The sequence below is a fragment of the Parasteatoda tepidariorum genome, chromosome 2 (assembly GCF_043381705.1).
Source record: "Parasteatoda tepidariorum isolate YZ-2023 chromosome 2, CAS_Ptep_4.0, whole genome shotgun sequence".
Lineage (NCBI taxonomy): Eukaryota > Metazoa > Arthropoda > Arachnida > Araneae > Theridiidae > Parasteatoda > Parasteatoda tepidariorum.
Window position 1 is genome coordinate 27,382,575 of NC_092205.1, and position 24,417 is coordinate 27,406,991.

Consider the following 24,417-nt stretch of genomic DNA (forward strand, 5'->3'; position numbering starts at 1 on the left):
CTACCACGTAGGACATATATATAGGTTCAATTTATTAATATGCAGTGTTGGTTAAAATCATTTTATTTTAAATTAAACTTAGAAATTCAAGAATGGTATTAAAGAAAAGGGTATATTTTTCTCTTGCTTTAAGTAGTATAAGAATAAAGTCATCCGGAGAATACGAAATTGGATATCTGCAATTGAGTTGATGTTGTCGTAGGGTAAATCGTGGCATTTGTATATTCAGAAGCAAATCAGGTTCGAAACATACGCGTGAGTATAAACATACGTCCAGATACCCAATAAAATCTGATTTAAATCACATGGTTAGGCGTAATCACTTCCCCTTTTCTCGAACTGCAAGTACCCGATTGGCAGCTCTGTGTTAAACTTTTCGTTAGTTATCTTTATTTATTTACAGTTTTAATACATATATGGTGTAAAAAATTTTAGAAACGGTAGCCTTCATAACCATTGTATTTTGGTACTTGTGTTGGGTTGCATATGTGTTTATGATAATGGGTTCGTGTTCTAGTCAATTGATAGGGGTTTGAACATTTATGTGGAACTTTTTTTTAGCTTAGTTGTTTGATTTACAGCTGATTTTCTATAGTCCGAAAATGTTTTAATGTGATTTGTAATGTTTTTAAAGACTTCGTCCTTTTCCTTTTACTGGAGATCTTTCTATAGACTATATAATAAAAAAGGTTAAGTTTTATTTTTCATCATTCGATTTACAACTATTGTGACCGCAACTATATACCAACATTTTAATCAATTATTTAAGTGTATCATGATAATAACACAGTAAAAATTTTGAAAGCTGGTAAATTAACAAATTTAGCATAGTTTCCTCCACACTTTAAACATTGGTTGGAGTTAGGACTTCCAATTTGGCATCTACTGCTATATATTCGCCATTAAAAATTTGTAGTAAAATGCTTTTTATGATTTTGAAATCATATGTAGTTTTTTCCCCTCTTTTTCTGTGACATGAAAATAAATTCTTCACGTATACTAAATGTAAACATTCTACTCTTTTTCTATTTAGAATAAGAGCAATTTAACAACATGAAAAAACTGAAAAATATTGCTCACAGTGTTTAAAATTGATGTATGAGGTTTACATTTATCAAGGAATGATGATTAAAAATTTATCACAATTACGAAATTCATTTTGCAAACGTATAATCAATAATTACCGATTTTAAAGCTTCCGCGTCAACATAAACATATTTTGACACAGTTACAGTTATTCTAAAGATTGGTCCGGAAAAAAAAATAACCTACATATTTTTATCTCCCCGTTTCTGACTTTCTGTTTAGTCGCTGAAGTTTATTTATGCGACCACCAAGAGAGAGAAAAATGTGATGTTTCTGCCCTGGATTAGTTAAAGTGTAAGCTTTTATCTCGCTTTAAGAACAAACAATATCTGTAATGAAAAGAAAAAGAAACATGGCGTCCCTCAAATATGTAAGAACGAAGGATAAGGCGTTCTATCTTTCTGATTAGAAAGAGTATGTTGGGGAGCCAAAAAGAGAATACTCAAAGTGAGTGGAACATACTTTGTTGTTGCGTAATAGGTATTTTTAAAGCAGATTATCACGAACTACTGACACATATTCTGAAGTCAGATTTGTGTTGGATATGGACCAAAAAATGAACCATCACGAATACTTCTAAACTGTTGTAAATAGGTATAGAACAATGAATAATGTCGAATTAAGGGAAAGACCCCAACATGAGTGGCTTAACATCAATTACGAAAGATGTCAAATTATCAAACAACAAAGACTATACGTTGTATTTTTCTAACAGGCTTCACCCTTCGCTTGTCCTTGCCAATCCTCAGGATTGCTACAAAACCATTTTTATGCCTTAGCGATACATAGATTGTTTTGTCAATATTAAAAGTTAATAAATTTGCACCACCTTAAGGACCGCTAGTCTGAAAAGTCGATCCGTCCATGGAAGATCCACGGCTCATATCTTTATATTTTAAGTGGTAGCAAAATATATGGTTTCTAATTATTTCTTAAATTTATATTTGAAATGATTTTGATCATCACTGTATATAAATAAATTAAACATATATATAAAAGTATGGTATTCCTATTGAACTCTTACAAACAAAAAATTTATTTTTGCAAGTGACTGTGATATAGTTTTAACATTACTACCACGTAGGACAATCATCCTCGAAAAGATTAAAAGTTTGCAGGTATGCGTGGAATTTCAGCGGTGTTTGTACCTAGAAAAAAGAAAACCTAAATTATAAAAGCCATTTAATAACTAGATTTGTTAAACCTGGACTATTACTAAGTGGTGTGTATTATATTACTGAGTGTGTAAGATAAGTTTTTATTGCACTCCAATGAACACAAATTTGGTTCTGAATAGTTAGTTTCCAATTTTATTGGGAAAAAAATTAAAACCTAATAACTTTCCTTGGTTACCATTGCAACTTTTTCTTTTAAGATTTTATTTTATTTTTTGTTATTAAGTTTAACCCTTTCGCGACGACTGTCACAAATACGTGTCAATCAGGGTAAAAATATAAAACTGATAATCAAAGTAATTCTTTATAGCAGTTTATTTGTGAGCGGGGTTATAATTGTTTCATTTATTTAATTCACCATTACTTAGTTCAAAATAAAATTATTTAGTAATACTTTGAACTATCATTGATTATATGTATGATTAAACTACCAGCAGTTAAAGTAAAAGCAAAGTAAGTCTGNTATTTAAAGATGCACATATAATCAAAGTAATTCTTTAGCCGTTTGTTTGTAGGCGTGGTTATAATTGTTTGATTTATTTAATTCACCATTACTTAGTTCAAAATAAAATTATTTTGTAATACTTTGAACTATCATTGATTATATGTATGATTAAACTACCAGCAGTTAAAGTAAAAGCAAAGTAAGTCTGTCAAATTAGCAACGCCTACATTTAAGTTTTTTTATTTATTTACATCCTGATTCTGATTTTGTACGAATGCTTTTATGAATCATCTGTCCCCAAAAGGTTAACGAGTGTATAAAAACTTGAGATTGTTTAATATTTGTGTGAGAAAAGGGTAAAATTTCGTATTCACTTTCTTTAATTGCATATGTTGACTAGACACAGTTTTACAGAAAGCTTAATCTAAAAGTAAATACAACTTATATTTTGATTAATAATTTTAAAATAATTAATAAGTCAGAAACCATTAGCATTAAATTTCTTAAATATACGGCAATATTACTATATAACAACTAATATCATTTTAAAAAATATTTAAGTATTAACGAAATATTAAGTATAGAAATTTCACAGTTCAAAGACTTTTGATATTTCGTATATCAGTTGACTGCAGAAGGTTAATTATGTTTATCATAAAATGTTTCGTAATAAGGTCAATAGAATAATAAAATCACCACTCTTAGTTTTAAGTTTTTAAATTGAAATAATAAAGAGATTTTGCATATGATTTATCAGTATCAATTTATGTTAATATTTATTTATGTCAACTTACGTATATATATGTCAAATTATGTTTATATTTATATATGTCAACTTAGATTCGATGAATCAGATATTCAAATGTTATATTTACTCAAGCAAAGTGCTTGGTTTTCTATTAGCTACCACATCGACTGCTAAATTCAAAATGTTATTACTATAAATTTTCTGTAAATTTCTAGATGTATGGGATAGGGGCCGCTAAGAGGCCCAGGTGCCCAATTTTTGTAAATAAAAGTAAAGTAATATGATTTATCATTCGGTAGCCATTACGCTAACCTTGTTTTCCTCCAATTAGGCTATATTACTGTTTGTTGGGAACTTTTTAGGCATGTTCTGTGACGCTCAAATGGAATTAGAGAACAATCATAATCTAAAACGTGATAATAACTGTATAATTGCAAGTAACGTCGTTGCTCGCATTTGTCGATTCGGAAACCAATCAGGTTTTCATACTCACGCGTTGACGTCGCTTACAAGTGTCCAATAAAATATAGTTTAAATCACGTACTTATGTGTAAATACTTCACTTTTCACGAGTTTCAAGTACTTAACACGTTCCCGCCGGGGTGACCCACCGTTGGGTCACGCTAGATTGTCTCATCGGGCGGCGCACTGAGAATATAATACTAACAAGAACAAAAGATGGATAAATATTACAGGCAAATACCGTTAAATAAAGGGTAAAAAAATATTTTACAGGTAAAAAATACTTTTACAGCTTTCGCTAATTTTATGCTGATGACAACCAAAGAGATTTGGATTTCTTTTGTACAACAAAAAACTTTACCGTGTGATTTTCTTGCCAATGAAAAGTAGTTTTAGACTATTATGTTTTATTTATTTATTTATAATTTTTTTTATGTAGACCTATGCTATAAGGGATATTTGTTCCTTGAAATATCGGTAATATTTTTTGAACTTTTCTGATTATTCAAATAATAAATTTTTGCAGGGGGAAAAAATCACCATTTCATTTCGCGTTTTTTGAAAGTTTTTCGAAAACATTTTCTGGAATATTTATTTATGTCATATTTCTTGCGTTTCATTTCATAATTGATGGAATAAAAACTATACTTTTTAATGTTTAAGTACTGAATAATGAAAAGGATATTATTTATTACGATTTACATTATAATAATGCTTCCCGATGATTTTTCCAAGTCAAGTAAATGTCATTGTATTTTGATGGAATGCTTTTTGTTTAAGCCAAGGTTACTCTGATGAAAATGACGGTGTAAGTTTTTTTTTCCGATAGAGAAAGGATATTCATCTACTCTATAATATTCTGCAAGGCTTAATTGAATTACATGAATGAATTTCCCTTGAGGTTCACATCCTTTTAACGTAAATAAGTCGTTTTGACGGAATGACAGTCATTAAATACATATGAATAGCATCAATTAAATGATTCCAGAAAGAAAGAAAAAAACTTATTAGGTATTGTGGGGAAAAAATGGGTAGATTTAGGCAAAATATTTTAACTTAATGAAGTAAACAGTAAGGGACTTATTTCGAATTTTTCTATCTGAAAATCCTAATTATAATAAGATATTTTTCAAATGCAAACTGTAGTAGCCTCATCCACTTTACTGTAACGGAAAAATAAAAACCTCGTAATTCTTGGATTTTTTCCGACTCTGCCGAGCAGTAGACAATTTACGTAGTATTTAACACGTTCACGCCGGGGTGAGGTCACGCTAGATTGTCTCATCTTGGCAGCGCACCGGAGTAAAAACTGGTAACAATAAATTTCATTTTTTAGTTTTTTTCCGGGAATAATAAAAATCCATAACTACCAATTGTTTTTAACGGATGCAATTTTTATATTGAATTGCTTCTTCGCCGTGATAAATTTCCTTACAGTGAATTGTTATTGTTGAGAATAGATTAATTCCTCCCGAATATTATCTAATATTGAAATAGTTCTTCTACCAGTATTTTCTCTATTCCCGGCGTGAACGTGTTAAGTAGTAGCTTTTATTCTGTGAGTTTTGGAACTTAATGTGAATTATTAACATGTTCTGGTAGTGAAAATATCGTGTTTAACTCATAAATTGATGAAAAATATCCTTATTCTTCAACCACTTCCAATTCTATAAGAGGAGGGTAAGAAGTTTGTATCGACTAAATGTATATGAGTATATGCAGAGATGATAGCTTGCTCCTCTTTGTGAAAAAAAATTTTTTAGTTGTAGAAAAATTTATGTTTTTACGTATCATTAATTATTATGTATGTTAAGTGAATCTGACTTGCAAAGTTTTTAGCCACCACTACTTCGAATCAAATCGGTGGCGTATGAGGAACATATGAAACTCAGCACAATTCTTTCAAAAAATATGCTGAAATTAAGTTTAAAATTACTTACGAAAAATCAACATAGAATAATTTACCACACAAGATTACGAACAAATCTGTCCTTTAATTTCAAAATGATTAATATTGGGTTGACAACTAAATTTCCGCCATTTATTTTTATGTTTTAAAAATTTAAAGTATGGGAGCATTCTACAAGCATTTCTTGTATGGAAGCATTTTCTCTACCAGTTTTCTTGAAGTTTCTCATGAATTTCCTTGCAAAAGTTGATTTCATCTCTCTTCATCGAACTCAACTGAATTGTTAAGACTAAAGACATGGATTATCCAGTTTTCAGGGCTTTAGCTAAAACGAAATGCGTCTTTGAGGTTAGAGATCCTATTCTTAAACTTGCCATACCAATGATTCAGCTATGGAACCCTCTCCATACACAACCCAAATGTCAAGAGCAGCTTTTGCAGCTATATATAGAGCAGCTTTTGCTTCAGAAACTTGATTTTAAGCAAAAAGAAGGTGTCGAAAATTCTCATTTTCTCAACTTGTCATTCGATATTAGTGTTCTAAAAATTAATATTAATTCATTATAACAGAAACTCTTTAGATATCAGTGGAACAAAACATCGTTCTTTGAATGATTGAAAAATTTTTGTTAAAAACATATGATGGCATGCGATATGTCAAAATTAATAAATAAAAAAATAAATAAAAAAAAGGCCGTTTTTATTGCTAAATCCTTTTTTCTTTTTTGCTCCTTTCTTATGTTTAAAAGAATTTTTTTTTCTGCTACGTGCCATTTTAATTTGAATAAAAATGATTCCTTGTACGTTTCGTATTCATATTTAAAGATGCACATATTTTGCTTATACAACATAAATGTTAATTATGAAATAATGTTTCCACCACTATTCACCATTTGAAAAAAAAAATTGTCAGCCTTCCATTGATAACATCGAACGATAAGATTGGAAAGCGATTGCTTAAAATCGCTTAGTGGATAATAAAATGATAATTAAGGGAAGTTATACTGTTTTATTCTCCTATGATCGTCCTATGATCGAGGCAGAATTTTACAAAAATATATATATTTAATACAGCTTGCTTAACTGCTATTTCACATATGACGTTGTCCCATTTCATCATTAAGGAGAAAAAATTGTTCCTTAATGTCAAAATTTCCTTCTTGTATTTAAGGTTGTCAACGTAATAAATCGTCTGCAGGTGACGTCATGAATGGTTTAACTCAACTTGTTGTCCAGAATTGACCAATCTACTGTAATTAATGTCAACTTCAAATGAATGCTTGATTATCATTTATTCCAGTTTTCTTTTTTGTTTTCTTCACAGCAACATAATTGGAATTTTCACACCCTTGTAATTGATCTTTTTTTTTTTGAGTAATAAAAAAGAAAAAGAGAAAAATTTCAGCTATTTTTTCCTACTATCGATGAATTAACCAAATTTGCTTTATTTCCAAACATTATAAGGGTTCTTCATTAACTGCGTAGTTTATACGTAACTCTATGGGATAGTAGAATCAACATCACATATAGATAAATTCAGTATTATCCGGCCTGTCAAGATCGAATGATAACAAAATTTGATATACATATTTTAATTTAAAGCTGGCACATCAAATATGTAGTACGAGGTTCAAATGAATAAATTAAAACATTTTAAATTTATTTCACACTCATTTAGCACGTTGTCTTTTAAAAATTGTATGTTTCAAATTAAAGTAAAAAATAATACTTATATTAAATTTTAAAAAAAACGCATTTTAAATATAGGAATTTTGGATTACAACATGATTTAAACTAGATTACGATAGTGATTAAATTAATAATTTAAACTGAATACTGCAAGTATAAAAACCGAAAAATTGCTTATGAAAGAAATTTTTTATTAATTATGAGAAAGAAATTCCACATAAATAGTAATTGAAAAATAATTATGACACGAAAAATTTCTCACGAATAAATTGTTTAAATTTTGACTATCACTGCGACAAAGAATGATTGAGAAAAAAACCGAAGTAAAAGTTCAACTAAGTTGCTAATAATCAGATAATGCCTAGCAAAAAGTGGTTAGTTTATATGAAAAACACTCACATGAAAACAGTGATAGTACGTATTTGTTTATAAAAAATAAATAATAAGTTTTTTTTTATCTACAACGTTAGCTTTAAAATAGCACCATGCTAAGGGTTCAGATCTAAATTTAAATATTTACTAGAAAAAATATTATGGTGCACAAAACTGTCCTGTTTCTGAGAAATAAATAATAATCAACTACTTATAATAACGAAATACTTATGTTACCACTCTTTTCTTTTTTTAAGGAAAGAAACTACTCTTTAAGGAACTACGCTTAACTTTTTTAAGAAAAGGAATAATCTTGTTTATTTACACATAATTAAAAATGTTATTTGCACAATAATGCTTGGGGAAAAAAATTACAGTTNTTGAACAAAGTAATGGTGAATTAAATAAATCAAAAAATTATAACTCCGCCCACAAATAAACTGCTAAAGAAATACTTTGATTACCAGTTTTATCTTCTTACCCTGATTGATACGGTTTTTAGCTGTCACGTATTTGTGACAGTCGGCGCGAAAGGGTTAAGGAACTACGCTTAACTTTTTTAAGAAAAGGAATAATCTTGTTTATTTACACATAATTAAAAATGTTATCTGCACAATAATGCTTGGAGAAAAAAATTACAATTTTTTAAAGTTTTGGGCACGAATAATGTCTGAAACGTACGCTACATGAAATTTTAAAATTTATGATCTGAAACACAAGTAAATTTTTTTTAATCAAAAGTATTTTGTATAAGTTTTTTTTCTTTTCAATTTTGTGAAAATTTAAATAACTTTATTTCTATCTGTTTAAATATTCATTACATAAAGTGAGTACAAAACTATTCTTCTTAAATATAAGCCTTTTGTGTCACTTTTTTAAAGAAATGTTTTAAAAATTCAAATGCGTTCCTATTAAAACACACACATTTTTCGAAACATTTGATGAGAGATTTATTCTAAAACCTATGCGAGACTAGATTTTTAAATTTTTAAATTATCTTTAAAAACTTGTTTTGAAAGATAATTTTTTAATTGGGTTATTTTAATTATGTACTTTAATTTCATTTCTCTTTAGTTTTTTTATTTATTTTTTCAAAATTGGTTCAATTAGTCAACTTTATAGCTAATACACACACACGAAAAATCATGTTAAAAGTAAACTACTTCTGCTACAAAGAAATGCACTTGTTGTTTATGCTTATTATGAAAGAAATAAAAAGAATTCAGAAATAAAAATGTAGAGCATAAATATATATAGGGCAAAACGTCCAGAGCTGGCAGAATTTGAAATTATCTTTAAAAAATTGTTAAAAAAGAAACTTTTTTTTAATTAGATTATTTTAATTATGTACTTTAACTTCATTTCTCCTTAGTTTTTTCATTTTTTTCTCTTCAAATTGGTACATTAAGTCAATTTTATAGCAAATTCACGCAAATAAAATCATGTAAAAAGTCAACTGTTTCCGTTGCAAAGAAAATACACTTGTTGTTTATGCTTATAGCTCATTACTTTAGAGGTAATGAAAAGAATTTACAAATAAAAATGTAGAACATAAATAAATATAGGGCAAAACGTCCAGAGCTGGCAACATTTCTTCACACATTGCACTTCTCCTTCCATTAACGACATTGTCCAAGGATATCTGATGATTGTTATTGTGCTTTAAATATATGTAAAAAAAAAGTGCTTTAATCACCATAGAAAATTTTCAAGGCTCATAGTTGATTTCAACGTCTTTTTGAATTGAGGGGTTTAAAAAAAAAACTCCCGAGATTTTTCAGCACATGTGTTTGCAAGGCTGTGGAAGAAAGAGTTAACCTAAAATTCACAGGATTACTGCAACTAAATTTAGCCTCAACATTGAGATAGGGTGGTGATAACGAGAAAGAACATTAAGCGTTGTCAACTTAAGAATGCTTATCCTCCCAATGCCTTTCGCATTTAAATATTTGGAATGGAAACAACATGGTATTGATACTTTTAAAAACATGATTTGGTATTTTTACATATATTATTTGTATTACATTTATAAAATGAACTGTGCGCAAAATAAAAAACCGAACACTATTGACCGCCTTATTTGAAGTAATGGTTTGACCTTATCAAAACTTTTGTAGAGACATTGTTGTAGATAACCCATTTCTCGTCTCAAAGTGATGATGGGCTTCAAAATTGAATAATTTTCTTGACGTTTGAGAAGCAAATCAAGCTCAGTTTTTTGCCAGTAAAAAAACAAAACTTTTGAGCGCGTGGAATCATGCCAGAATGTTGGCAAAATGTATCGGACCAGAATAGACAATAAATGATTCAATAAAATTCTCTATAATTCATATTCATCAAACAAAACAAAACAAAAACTACGAAATTACTTTTCTGAACAACTTAATTTAAATAATGGCACTTAAAACATTTTTTGCTAATCGTCACCTGATCGTTCTTTTTTCATCGAAAATGCACCCCATTTGCAGTTTATTTTAATAAATAAGAGATCGTTATGAATATTTCCATAATATTTCAGAATCTACTTGATTTTACACTTGTTTCTTGAAATGTTTCGTCGCTCTAAAAATTAAGCTTGTTTACTATATTTTTAGAAATGCTTCAAAAGAAATGCCCTTCAATAACATAAAATTTTTTTAATAAATTTACAATTTTAAATTTTTTTAAAAAGTAGCCACTGTGGAAAATGCTTTAACTGACCGCTGGCCAGTAGCAATATTACTTAATTTTGTCCTATAATAAAAAGATAAAAAGTTCTCCTATATTTTCTTACAAACACAAAAAATCCGTTATTTTTTTTTTCAAAAAAAAATTGCACGTTTGCCTATTTTTTTTCTTATTATAATCACCAAATCAGCCAATGTCTTATTTTTAACCACAGTGGCAGTTTTTATATGCTCATGTCATATCAGCTTCCTGCCATGTTCCGACCTCATCTTTCACCTCGCCATGCAACTGAATCACTTTTTGGGCAAAAGTATCATACTATTAGGAAACAGGCGGTAATCACTGAGAGCTAATTTCATTCTATGAACCGTGTGGGTGATGATGTTTCGTTAAAACCTAATTTTCTAAACACCTACCACTCTCGCCTTAAAAAAAAAACTGTACTATAACGTTACATTCAATTATTCATATTAATATATTATGACAGAAATAACTGTCTAACTATCTTTTGGTAAAAAAATCTTAATTATATAACACGATGATCTATCATTTTTTCTCCTTTTAACCATTAAACTCTCCAAGAACTCTGATCTAAATAAGTTAATTTTGGATGCTGTATCATTGTCCGATTTTGACATTCAAGGCCTTCGTTAACCTCTTCGAAACGGGCGAGTCATATGCATTCTCAGGGTGTTGATTAATCAGGGTAAAAAAAATAAAACTGATAGCCAAACTATTTTTATAGCTCCTTATTTGTGGGTGGGGTAATAATAATTTGCTTTATTTAATTCACCACTACTTAGCTCAGATTAAAAATTGTATAGCTACACTTTTAACACGCAGGGATCGGATGTGTTAGATTTAAAGTGAAAGCAAAAATAAGTCTGTCAAATTTTTTCTTAATGGCAGGCCCTTGGAACTACTGTCCATTGGCCTCTGAAAGTGCCAGAACTGCTACCCTCTTCTCGTTACCCAGTGGGCACCTGTGGCGAAGCCACGGCGGTGGATCAGCGTCGCCCACGTCACACAACCACAAACCCGTTTATAGGGCGGGTCACATTCACACAATCCCACACAAAGGATAAAGGACATAGAACACAAAGAGAGAGAAAGAAACATCCATGTCCAGAGTGGGATTCGAACCCGCAGCTACTGGCACCACAGTCGGGCACGCTAACCGCTCGACCACCTGGTAGGCAGTCTGTCAAATTAGCTATGCCCAAACTTAAGCTACCGCTTTTTATTTTTTACTATCCTGATTCTGAATCCGTACGAATGCATTTATGACTCGCCCGTCCCGAAAAGGTTAAAGGGGAATATTTTAACGATAAAATGAGAATTAAACTATCAACACGTGATTTTATTTGAGATGATGATTTTTGTTGACGTTGAAAAGCATTGAACTCAATTACAGTTTTCCTCGACAATTTTTTTCTTGTTGTCATCGTGTCAGGGACCTTTTCTTGGTTGTCTTCCAGATTTCTAAAGAAAACACCTGAAAAACACATTCACGGTTGGTAAATAAAAAAAAGGGGGGCGCATTTGTTTGCTTTTTACTTGCTTTCTCGCCTTGTTGTCGGAATAGGTGTTGCTCTTGGATTAGTTTCAAAAAAATATTTAGAGACACTCCGCGTATGTCTCGTGGATTGTGACAGCATTTCCTGATTTTTCTGACACCTCGTTTCTTATGAGTGTTCAAAAATTCGGAATGAAAGTAATATGTTTGTTGCTGAGCCTTAATCTTCCGAGAGGTAACATCAAATTATGAATCTGATTGAAAGAAATTATCCATGTTCTGCATGTACACTATCTACCTATAAGTATTTGGATACCCGGAGGTGGAACTAGAATCTGGAGATGTTTCTCTGGTATGGTAGTGATAGGAGTCACTCAGTTAAGACAAAGCTGCCACCTTTCTACTCTTTTTGGAAAAAATTTTTCTTGCTGTAGATGAACTTATAATTTAATGAATGACTCATTTTTTTGTAAATTTGAAGTTGTTTTCCACACCACTTCATGTGAATGAGGTCATATGAAACTTCATTTTGTTTCATCTCTTTCGCAGCCACCCCATAGACTGATGAACTCAAGCTGTTTTTTATTTTAAATTTCTGCAATAATACATGACGTATGGGATATGGGCCTTCTGCGCGGCCCAGGTGACCAATTTTTGTAAATAAAGTAAGTCCAGCTTTTTCGGTGTGAGGCTTTTGAAATGTTGGTCAAATTACGAATTATTCTGAAAGCTTTAGTTTTTTAAGTGTCTACCACTCTATAAAATATTTTCGAAAAGCGAAGAATTTGGCTGCCCTGATCAAAGATGTTGTCTGGGACTCTTGATTCCTGTTCATGGTAAACTCAACGTCGACACTTGCTACATTATTATGAATGACAATGCATTTGACCCATGGATGGTAATTGGCTATACCCATGTTTCTTCCAAACCGATAACATTAGCCATCATATTGCAAAGCATACCATGAATTGACACGGTGACAATGGGATTGATGGAATGGACTGGCCTGCCCAGTACTCAGACCTTAACCCTAATGAACACTGAGACGAAAAGGTGCAACAACCGTCTAAAATTAGTGAAAGAACTTTTATGCCTTCTCCAAGTTATGTGGATGAAAATATCAATAGCCGTCATACGCAAACTTAAAGAAAGTTTGATCCCAGAGGAATAAATTTGAAATTGTCTTTTGTAGACGTTCTACCAAGTAATGAATATGAATAAATTCTGTTTTTCGTTTTTATAAGGGTTCTTCAAATCCTTATTGGTAGAGAGATAGTAAAACCAAACAATTGTCGAAAAGTATTTTTTAAAATTGTTCTTTATACTAAGAAAATTAAATTAAGTTTGAGTGTCTTAAATCTCCGAAGCAAGGCTCTAATTTAAAGAAGAAAAAANCTTCTCGTTGTTTTTTGTCATCAGTTTCAAATCGAGGTTTCTTGTTTTTGTTGAATTCTTCTTCGCCGCTTTCTGCTGATGGAAACGTATCAATAACTTTTTCAAGCTCCATAGCGTTTTCTTCATCGGTTTCCAATGAATCGCTTAGTTTATTATCGTTTGATATTTGTTTGTCTTCATTGCTGCTGGTGGCGTCATTTTTAGTTGCCGCAGTTGTATTTTGCTTGCTTTTCGTTTTCTTTTTAGTTGATATCTTGCGTTTTTTATGTGTAATCGGAAGGGTTGGAGAAATCACTGGTTCTTGTGCTTTATCAAGAGCTTTTTCCAGATGTCTTTTCTCAGCTTCCAATTGAGAGTTCTTGGTGCGAAGATCCTCTATTTGTTCGTTTAATTTTGCGACTTGCTCAACTAGAGCACATAACCGAAAATTCATGATAGAGAGTTGTTGCGCCATATCTCCTGGCTGAGGAGTAGTTGTTGTAATAGGATATTCATTGCTATTTGGATCTTGGACCTCCATGGCTTAATTCACTGTATACTTTCAGTGTAAAATAATAATAATAATATAAAAAATAAAATTAAAAAAAAAAAAAAAATATTCACTTGAATATTTACCACAAGTAGTAAGCTTGCAATTGACTGCAATTTTCTCCCTGCTTAAACCATCTTTTCTACTAGCGTTAGACTATACACATTCTTATAACTATCACCACAAGCTCCAAGAATCAGAGCTAAAACTGCCTTCGTAATCGCGTGGGTCAGAATCAAACTTTTCACTGCCGTCTCTCAGTCAAACTTTGACTGCACGAACTTATGCTTATCATATATTTATATAACTCCTTAATTATTTCATATGAAGTAGTAGTTAAAATTATTCTTAAATAAATTTATAAATCCAAGAATAAATTAGAATTTTTTTTATCACTTTAAATATAAAAGTAAAATTTTTCTAAAAATACGTAAGAATTGCCAGCTATATACATATATGATCGTGTGATTCTTCCTTCACTGCCCACGGTATCTTATATGAGACGAACCTTTCTGTTTCCAGCAGCCCATGATCCCATGGACGTGATCTTAGTTTGATTTTTTTCGTATTACATCTCATGTTAGAGCATGCGTCATAGGTTTGTGCTGTGTGTGTTCGTCACACATTAGTCAATGAATGTATGTTCAAGAACTAGTGCTAAAAACAAAAAAAACCATTTCCTCCAAAGTAACATAATTATAAATTACGTAATTAAATTCTGTACGAGCCCCATAACAATTGCGAACAATAATAATATCGTAATAATAAATAAAAATAGGTTTTGAAAATAAGGAAAAAACTGTTTTAGCCTGTTTGAGGTATCTTAATAACTCCAAGTGCAGGTATGAGGTCGAGTTTTTTTTTTATTATTTCAGAATGAAAGCTAATAACAGAAAATTATAAACACAATTGGAAAAAAAAATTCACCATTTTATTTTATCAGCTTAAATTTTTTGAAACCGGAAAAGAAAGAGTGAAAAAACATAGAACAAACTTCACGTCTACTCACATCAAACGTACTATACGTATGTGTATGAGTTGACGTATGTAGAAGGTCCATTGCATCACATGACAGAAGAAAATGACTGAAATTTTCTTGAACGTGTTCAATTACTTTAGGGTTAGTTTTTGTTAAAAATGCATCAAGTAAATAAAACGTGCATTTAAAATTTTGTTAAATGCTCTCGAGTTTTCTATCTTCAAATAATTAAAATCGATATAATAATACAGTTTCAACTACTATAATTAACTTATTACACATTAGACAAGTTAGATAATGAATGTATATACAACATTCAGAACGGTTGGTGCTTCCTTCGACAAGGCTTGCCGAATACAGAGAACAATTAGAATTAGAATAATAAAACAATAAGAATTCGAATTATTAGAGTAATATTTAGCTTTGATAAGGCATGCATCCTTGCCCAACAATAATATAATAAAAATGTTGATGTAAAATCTTGGAAACGAAGCATTTCTTTGTCGATTAACAAAGTGTTAAAATGCGTAAAACTTTACTTTCTTTACACTAAAAAAAAAACTATGCCTACCGAAAACTACTTTTCATAAAGCATCTATAATTATGCCAAGCACACATCTCTAATTTTCTTTCAAGTAAAGAAGCAAGCTATAAGTGAATCCAGTTATCACCTTCCCCACAGCCCTCTATTACTCTCACCTTGCTGGCACAGTAGTACGTGATATGTTGCGTAATTTTTAAAAGATTAGTAGAAGAAAATTTTAAACGGTGGCAATGAACTGGTTACCTTTCTGAATTTTGACCTTGCCTGTGGCATCAGAAACTGATACTGACGTAAAACAGATCAGAGAACTGGAAAATTCTACAAGAAGTAGTTTTATTTTCTTGCTCAAGACAGTTCTTTTTTTTTTTTAGTTAAAAAAGAAATTATTTTAGTAGTGCATTGAGTTACGTTTTTAATAGATCTTGACGCTAACCTTGACCAAAAACTAAAATCATTCAAAATGTTCTAGAGATGGATTTCGAAGCTTTGTGACAGTCACCTAGAAAAAAGAAAGATATGAATTTAAAAACTAATTTCGAACGCTGGATGAAAGATGAGAGTTAAATCGTATCAAAAGGCGATTACCTTAAGCGGTTTGAAGTAAAAATCGGAAAAAAGGTGAAAAATGATAGAGATTACACCCGCAATCATTCAGTAGCAGTTCGTCACGATATTCGTTTGTTCGCAGCTGTGTGTTCTGTTATTCGTGGCTCCTTTAATATTTCAAATTATGTATTTCGTTACCGAAAATTCTGTTTCTTTGGCTTGTGATTTAGTTTCAGTTTAATTATCAGTTTAATGTTTTTGGAGAAATGTTTCAGTTTGATGAATATAATATTCATAGACATTCGATAAAAAAATATCGTTTGATGGCTTTCAGTGAAAACATATTGTTTGGTAGTATCTGCTAAAAAAATATCGTTTGACGGAATTTAATGAAACATCATAAGAGTAATGGTTGTTACGGGGTAAAATTATTTTTAACGGATCGAAGAAACGCATAAGACGGAATATACAATGACAAATGCAACAAACTATTTTTCAAAACCATTTTGCCAATTCTTCTTCTCTTTGAATGTTAAATGAAGATTCTTAAATATGGATGACGTAAAGAAAGTTATAAAGCTTCTAAAGAAGTAAGTCAAATATTATGCTTACAAATATTAAGAGAGCTCGGTTAATAATATGAGCATAAATATGCTGATCTTAAAATTGCTTCATTCTCGTTGTTTACTGCATTAGTAAACAATTTAAAACTGATTAGTCATTGTCGTCACTAATATGATTTCATCTCATGACTACAAAATAGTTAGATTAAATTTACTTCGAATTATTTCATTAATATATTTGAGTTTTGTAGTAAACCGCTTCACTTTCTTTCCATTTATTTTTGAAAAATAAGATAATTATTTGAACCGTTTTACAGCAATTCTTATTCAGTGTGACAAAAAGAAAACATTCTAAATAATTTTTGATCTAATGATTGGATTTACGCGTAGTAGGACAGAATCAATCTTAATGGGTTAAAGGTTGACTATAAATATGCTAAATAATTAGTGCAGACGATATTTTAATATATGAAATCAGACACTTTCTCTGAATAAACATACCGGATTAGGAATTTTTTATCCTCAAATTATGTAGAAATAATTTCCCAACGGTGTAGTCTGGAAAACGGTCAGAAGTTTAAGCCACGTCAGTTTCAATTTTTGCGTCTTTCGTCATATCTCGAAAATTTCTTAAGAAATTTTTAATCGAAAAAATTTGAAAGCAATAATGAAATTTGTTTACCCAATATAATTTAATGCAATAAATAATTTTTAATCCTTATTTGTTCTACTGCTTATTAGTTTAACTTACAAAAATAGTAAAAAAAAAAAAATGCTTCAATTTTAAGGTAGCTACCACAGGAATAAATTGTTACAAAAAGCGTAGAAAGTTGGCAGCCATAACTTCAATAGTAAATTTTAAAAATATGCTAAATTTGATGCAGGAAAGCTTGTAGCTCAAAGTTCGGCAAAAGTCAGGAATTATGCTCCTCAGAGGGTAAAACTTCGAGGAAAAAAAAGCATGAAAACTTTGGAATTATACGAGTGATGAAAAGCTTCAGTCGCACACATTCTTAGTTCAATTACATCACGTGCAGCATAAATATGCGAGCATTAAACGAATTCATCCAGTTCTTGGCGTGATATTCAGACAATAGTTTGACGTCAAACAGTCACGAACATTTTCCTTCTAACAATATGAGTAAAAGTAATTTATTAATTTGTTTTGGTGCATAAAACGAAAAAGAAACTGTTCGTTTATTCTCTCTTTTTTTTATTAATGAGAAGCAACGATATGGATAAAAGCAGAGAAAAGAAGGGTTAGTTTTTATTGTCCAATTGGAATTATGTGCATAAAATAGCTGGTTTTTATCAGTCAACAACTAAGTTGTAATAAGTATGCGCAGCATCACTTTTCTGTTTTAGTGTTGCTTTTTGCGGCAAAAGATGCATGCACGAAATAATAACTTTAGTTCCTTACTTTATAGCTTAAGTTGTAACTAAATTGAGGTTTTCTTACTTGTTTTGGCAAAAGTATTAAAGATTTCTGACGTACGTTAGATCACAAAATCAACTTTGGAAATTTTAAAAAATGAATTTATTTGTACTTAAGCCAAATTATTAGACCCATTTTATTTTATTTAACTGTCCGCCACGCTAAAGGTTTTCACAAATAAAGTTTTTTAAAACATAGCAGGGAATCTGAAGATTAGTGGACAATTAAAGTGTTCCTGTCCTGCAATTTTGTCTTCATATCCAGTTCTGCTGCAGATGTGTTATAGCTCTTGAGGATGTTTGAAATTATATAGCTACAACGCTTAAGAAAAAAAAAACTAAAATGCTAAATACATGAAAAGAACACGAAAACGAATAAATTTTTTATGGTATCAATTTCTATTTCTATATAATTTTTTATGGTATCAAATTCTATTTCTATATCTGTTACGTCAAGCACTCAGGTATTATAATTTGATCTAGTTGTGCTTGTATAATTTTGATCTAGTTGCGCTTTCTACGTCATTTTGTTAACATCGTTTGGTTTGTTATTTAACATCGTTTGGTTTGTTATTTCTAAGTTAACTTTCAAAAAATTGGCTGGCATCAGCATTTTTATTCTTTAAGTTGTTTATTTTTTCTTTTGGAATTCGTTCCTTTTTAGCGAAATGTTTTTCAACCTAATCGAATTCTTTGCCGACTGTTCTCTGTATATATAAAGAAAATAAAGTAAATATTTTTAAAGTGTTGTGAAAAGAATTTTTAGTTGTACAAAGTACTACAATATCGCTATAAAAATTATCGTCTTCGCTTAAGAAAAAAAAAAAAGAGCGTGGAAAGAAGAAGAAAAACTTATTATAACAATTATGAACAGCGACAAATATATCAAAGCGAAGCGTTCTATTTACGTATCGAATATGTTGCCACATTTTTAATACAAAAGTTAAACTTTTCTCCACTTTAATAAATGTAAACTAATGCGAACTTTACAATTAAATTATTAATTCCTTCGTATATTATTGGTTTAAGTTGTCGAAAATTAATATTTCAATTGTAAGGTTCGCATTAGCATACATTTATAAGAGTGGAGAAAAGTATATGCATTTCTTAATAGTTTTTTGAAGACGAAAAAGCATAGATTTTCTCATAAAATGACTGATAACTAAAAAACTAATCCAAATTTTTGAAAAAGAAAAAAAAAAACTTCTTCGTTATGTCAAAACACAATTATGTGCTGAGTTTCGTGCCTGGGCTAGGCTTTTGAGGCGATATATTGTGATTACAGACACACATACAGCCGCGTTTATTATTATGTATAGATAACCGGCGTTGAACAGCCCACCCAATTCTAAGTTAACGACTATCAATGTTCAACTCCGTAGCCATATAATTTTGAACCCATAGAAGACGAACGAACTCCAGGAACAAGCATCTGGATAAATTTTCCCTCTTGGAGAACTTCTTGATAGAACTACATGGCGTTGCATGGTTAACATTTGCATTACATGGCGATAAAATACCCGAAAACCTCCCATGGTTAGTCTCACGGCAAGGGGATTCTAAAACTCATGATCCGTCTACCACTGAGGATATTTTATCTCAACACTGTGGTCAACGTGAGCAGGAGGCGAAATTCGTATTGACCAGACATCGCTAGGATTCGAATCTGAGTCACCTTATTGGAAAACGAGCGCTCTATCCCCTGAGCCACCACGTCGCAGTATTTTTAGACCTCTCATTAATATTCTAAATTCAAATTCAACTCTTTTAAGGACGCATTTCTTTAAAAGTCTCTCTTTGAAAATGCTGAAAAATGTTAATAGATCAATTCTAGGCTAAACAATTAAAAATATCCATGCCTACAATGTTAGAATAAATAATTTGAAGAATTATATTTTCAGCTAAAATTGGTCACCAATATATTTTTCAAATGAATAAAAATATCCACTTCGTTTAAACAAAGCGTGATCAAATAACTAACTACCACTTTTTCCATGTGTGCATTATTTATTACGTTCTGTAAGTCAAAATAAAAATAATAAGATATAAATAAATAAGGTGTTGGTGTACTGTGACACTCATCGTCAAGTTTTCTAGAGTAAAACAAGATGTTTTGACAACCAGGACATCCTGATGATTTAAATGAATATGTTTGCTTCCAAAACTAACCTCGCACGTGTTACTTTTAAGAAGAAAGTAGAAGTTCAAACGAAGTAGAAGTTAAAATGTAGGATAATTCATTCAAAATTCTAAAAGTTTAATCTTTTGATTGTTTGATGGAAAAATTAAACAGTAGTGACGAGCTTTATCTCAAGATATCTTAAACTTTCATCAAGTTAACTTTTATGAAATTAGTTTTGGAAGTTTTCACATCCCAATAAAGGAAATGAAGGTATTTTTAGCAGGTATTATACTTCGAAGCATGTTTAAGTTTTCAAAATTTAGATACTATTATGAAACAATTTCAAAGTCAAAATATATCAGGCCTGCTGATAATAATACGATTAAAAGTCATTTTGTTCAAAAGGCAAATATTCTTTAACTTTAAACGCTATTACTTTTCTTTCCAAAAAAAGAAAGAAAAAATATATAAATTTTAGATTATTTGAAGTTCAGTATTACTATAAAAATTGAAATCATGTAAAACTTGGGGGAAAGTAAAAGAGACTATCTTAAAATATCTCAAATTCTTCCAAATATTACGAGAAAAAACATATTTAAATAGTATATCTTAGTCGTAAAAGATTGGACTTAATGTATGCAACATATGTCAAAATGGAAAACATGATATGACGAATCGTAACGTGACAGTTGCAGATAAGCGAAAATCTAAAATAAGGCGCTACGTTTATATAAGTTAAAACAACAAAAAGCTATTTGTTTCTGAAGGACTCAACCTTTTGCACTCTGAGTACTTCAAAATGCTATTTTAAATGTATTATACAATATTTTTAACAGAATGGCTAACAATCATAGAATAATGCGGATCATTAATTAATGTAATGCCATACCTGTCAATTTTTACGCTTTTAAATTAATCTGTTTCCTGGTGGTAGTGAAATAATTATTACAGCAAGGTGGTATTGCAGACAAATACCTAGTTCACCTGTTACCATCACTTAACACATAATTCAGCCGGCCAAAGACTCCCGGTGCAGTAAATGGTGAGTAGTGCACCTTAAATCTGTCGGGTCACAAATCCCTCTATGTTCTAATAATATCATCATCCTCTGGTGGTACTGAATAGGAGATCTGTCGTTCTCCAGCTCAGATCAAAATTACTATCTGTGGATGAATGAATGGATGTATGAATGGGTCCGTCCTATAAGCGGGTGTGACGGAAGTCGAATTTTTGATCATAGATGGCGCCACTCTGAAACAAGAATAATCGCACCTCTGGTCTTAATAGCCTACAACAGCTTAATTTACAATAAATTAATTAACCAGTCACATTCTAAGATAATTACCAAGTCTACGTTTAAACTAATTAAATGTAATGGTAGTTGAAATTATAAGAAATCAAATTTTAGTAAAACAGGAATCAAGCATAAATGTAAGAATTTTGCTACCACATTAAATACTAAATAAAATCTTCTCGAAAATCCAGAAGTGATGGCAGGTATCTGATGTCCGACATCCAAAAGTGGTTTATGAATGAAAAAACCTATATGAAAAATGAAAGATTCGATTATTAGTTCGAAAATTATTAATTGTTAAACTTGTTTAAAATAACACCATTTCGGTCGATCTCTGAAACTCAACTACAGAGTTGAAATTTGACGTGGTGATATAGGACCATTTTGAATTATAAGATTAGCGATAGTTTTTTTTCTTATTATTATTCTAGGAAGAAAAAGCAAAGGAAAAAACTGGAACAACAGAAACTCCGAGAGGACTAAAACAAAAATTTGAAACGGTTACCAAAATCTTAAGTCAGATGTAACTAAGTCATTTGACATATATTGCTAACCTCACAAGACAAAAGCACCGAATGGAAGTAGCAGATAGCTGTAAATTTTAATACTTTATAACTTTTGCATTTTTTATACTTAATAAGTGAAAAAAAAGTTTATGAAAATTTTAGATCGAGAACGAAACTTTTTTTATCAGTAAATGAGCCTGATCCTGCTTCGGGCTCGTCTCTATCACTCATCTTCAATATATACAGATATTTTTCAAGCACTAATGCATTACCTGATCTGCCAACTTCTCATTTTGCAGAAAGTTTTATTTACACATTTATGTGAAAGCAAAATTTCTACATTTATACTTGATTCTTGTTTTAGCACATTTAATTAAATTTGATTTTAGCAACCACTGCATTTTAATAGTTTAAACAACGGGACATCGAGGAACTTTAATGTGGTAAAGGGTAGATCAATTGTAAATTGTACGTTTGCTAACTTTGTCATTTCAATTAGTATTTTACCGGAAACAGAGTTGCTAACTGCTCCCTATTCTACAAATTATTCTATAAAGTGATGAAATATTTACCACTGAAATTTTTATTATTTTGATTTCCCTTTCCCGGAACAGCAAATTTCAGATTGAAAATTTTAGTCAGGCAGGAGATTGCAACGTGCAACCTTAGACGATACATTTTAAATGACGTGACTTACTTCGCCTTTTTAAAGAGTAGTGCTTGCTAAACGTTTAAAAGCAATTGGTTTTACATATCTAATTGTTTGTAACATTTGTTGAATTAGTAACACCAAACTGGCTACACTGCACCGGAAAGGTTGTTGTTCATTTACGTCGCACTAGAGCTGCACAATGGGCTATTGGCGACGGTCTGGGAAACATCCCGGAGGATGATCCGAAGACATGCCATCACAATTTTGATCCTCTGCGGAGGGGAAGGCACCCCCGCTTCGGTAGTCCGACAACCTGCACGCGAAGTGGAGCACTTTACGGTAGAACAGTTTAACGAGGACCAATACCGCACACCCTCGGTCCCTACGCAGTCTGATCCAAGTGGTCACCCACCCGCTCACTGACCGCAGCCAGTGATGTTTGACTTCGGTGATCTGCTGGGAACCGTGTTTTAACGATCAGCCCACTGCGGGACGCACCGGAAAGGAATAGTCTTTTCGGGACTAGCAATTTATCAAAACATTTGTACAAATTTCGACTCAGGATGTAAAAAATTAAAATAAATAAATAAAATAAAAAGGAGCAGCTTAAATGTGGGCATTGACAGTTTGATAGATTTATTTTACTTTCACTTCAAACAAACTATTTATTCAAAGTTTAGCGATACATTTTTATTTTAAACTTAAAAGTAGAGAATTAAATAAATCAAACTATTGTAAATCTTCCCACAAATAAATAGCTAAAGAATTTTTTTTCTTCCAATGCCCACCTGTGTTAACATTCGTCAATTCAGACATTTACAGGGCGATTTTGTTGGCCTCTCCTTCAGGGGCACCATATTAGGTAGGCCAACGTCGCTCCCGCAATGAGGACAGATAGTACAGAGAAGGAAAGAACATCCATGCCTTGCCCGGGATTTGAACCCAGAACCTTTCGGATGCAAGGGCAGTTCCCTACACAGGCCGGTCGGCACTAAAGAATTAAATTGCTTATCAGTTTCATCTTTTCACACAGAATGACAACGCTTCATGCTGGCTCGCAGTTGTGACAGTCGGTTTGCAAGGGCTAGTGTTTTAAAACTCTTTAAAAGTATTACAAGAGTTAAATTTATTGTTTATTTTTATTTATTTTAATTACATACATTTCCAGGGTTGTGTGCTATATTTAGGCTTATAAATCTTTGCCAAATAGAACAGATAACATAATACAGAGAAGGACAGCACGAAGTTGCATCCAATGTAACAGCGGGATTCGAACCCGCTAACTCCATGCTTTGCACAGAGTTTGGCGGGTGATACCGCACTACCAGGGAGGCCCACGAGCTAAACGGGGACACTAGAACATAGCTCTAATCCTCCTAGTGTTTTGATTTTATTGGGCAACTAGGCCGCGAAGCGACCCCTATCCCATTCATCTGGAATTTTAACACTGTTTTGGTTGAGCATTGAGGCAAGCAGGCAGTGGAATTGCTTTTATGAATGTTTCAAGCCCTTTGCTTGAATAACTAAAAAGGAATAAAAAAATAAATAAAATGACTATATAATGATAAATGATTCTAAACTGTGTTTGTTTGATTTTGAAGTTGTTCAGAATTGTATCAGCATGAGGAAACGTTATTTTCAGAAAGGTTGAAATTATTTGTTTTGATAGTTATGATATGAGGTATCGGAGGGGAAATGTGCAGCTATTGGTTTGTAGTTTTTATCTTTGGTATAATTTTCAAATTTAAAGATTTCATTAAAATTTGCTTGCTTAAGGCCTTAAT

General features: G+C 31.3%; 1 protein-coding gene across 2 annotated transcripts in view; it reads left to right on the forward strand.

The window, feature by feature from the left end:
- Positions 1-24,417, forward strand: part of LOC107440882 (protein Aster-B) — a 127,394-nt gene that overhangs the window by 4,444 nt on the left and 98,533 nt on the right. Inside the window, exon 1 of one of the 2 annotated variants that reach the window (XM_043050952.2) lies at positions 16,166-16,652. The exons of the other annotated variant lie outside the window; for it this stretch is intronic. Coding sequence (XP_042906886.1) covers positions 16,615-16,652 — 38 coding nt within the window. The 5' untranslated portion in view covers positions 16,166-16,614. Of the gene's footprint in view, positions 1-16,165; positions 16,653-24,417 lie in introns of those variants that run through there. 2 annotated transcript variants of the gene reach the window in all.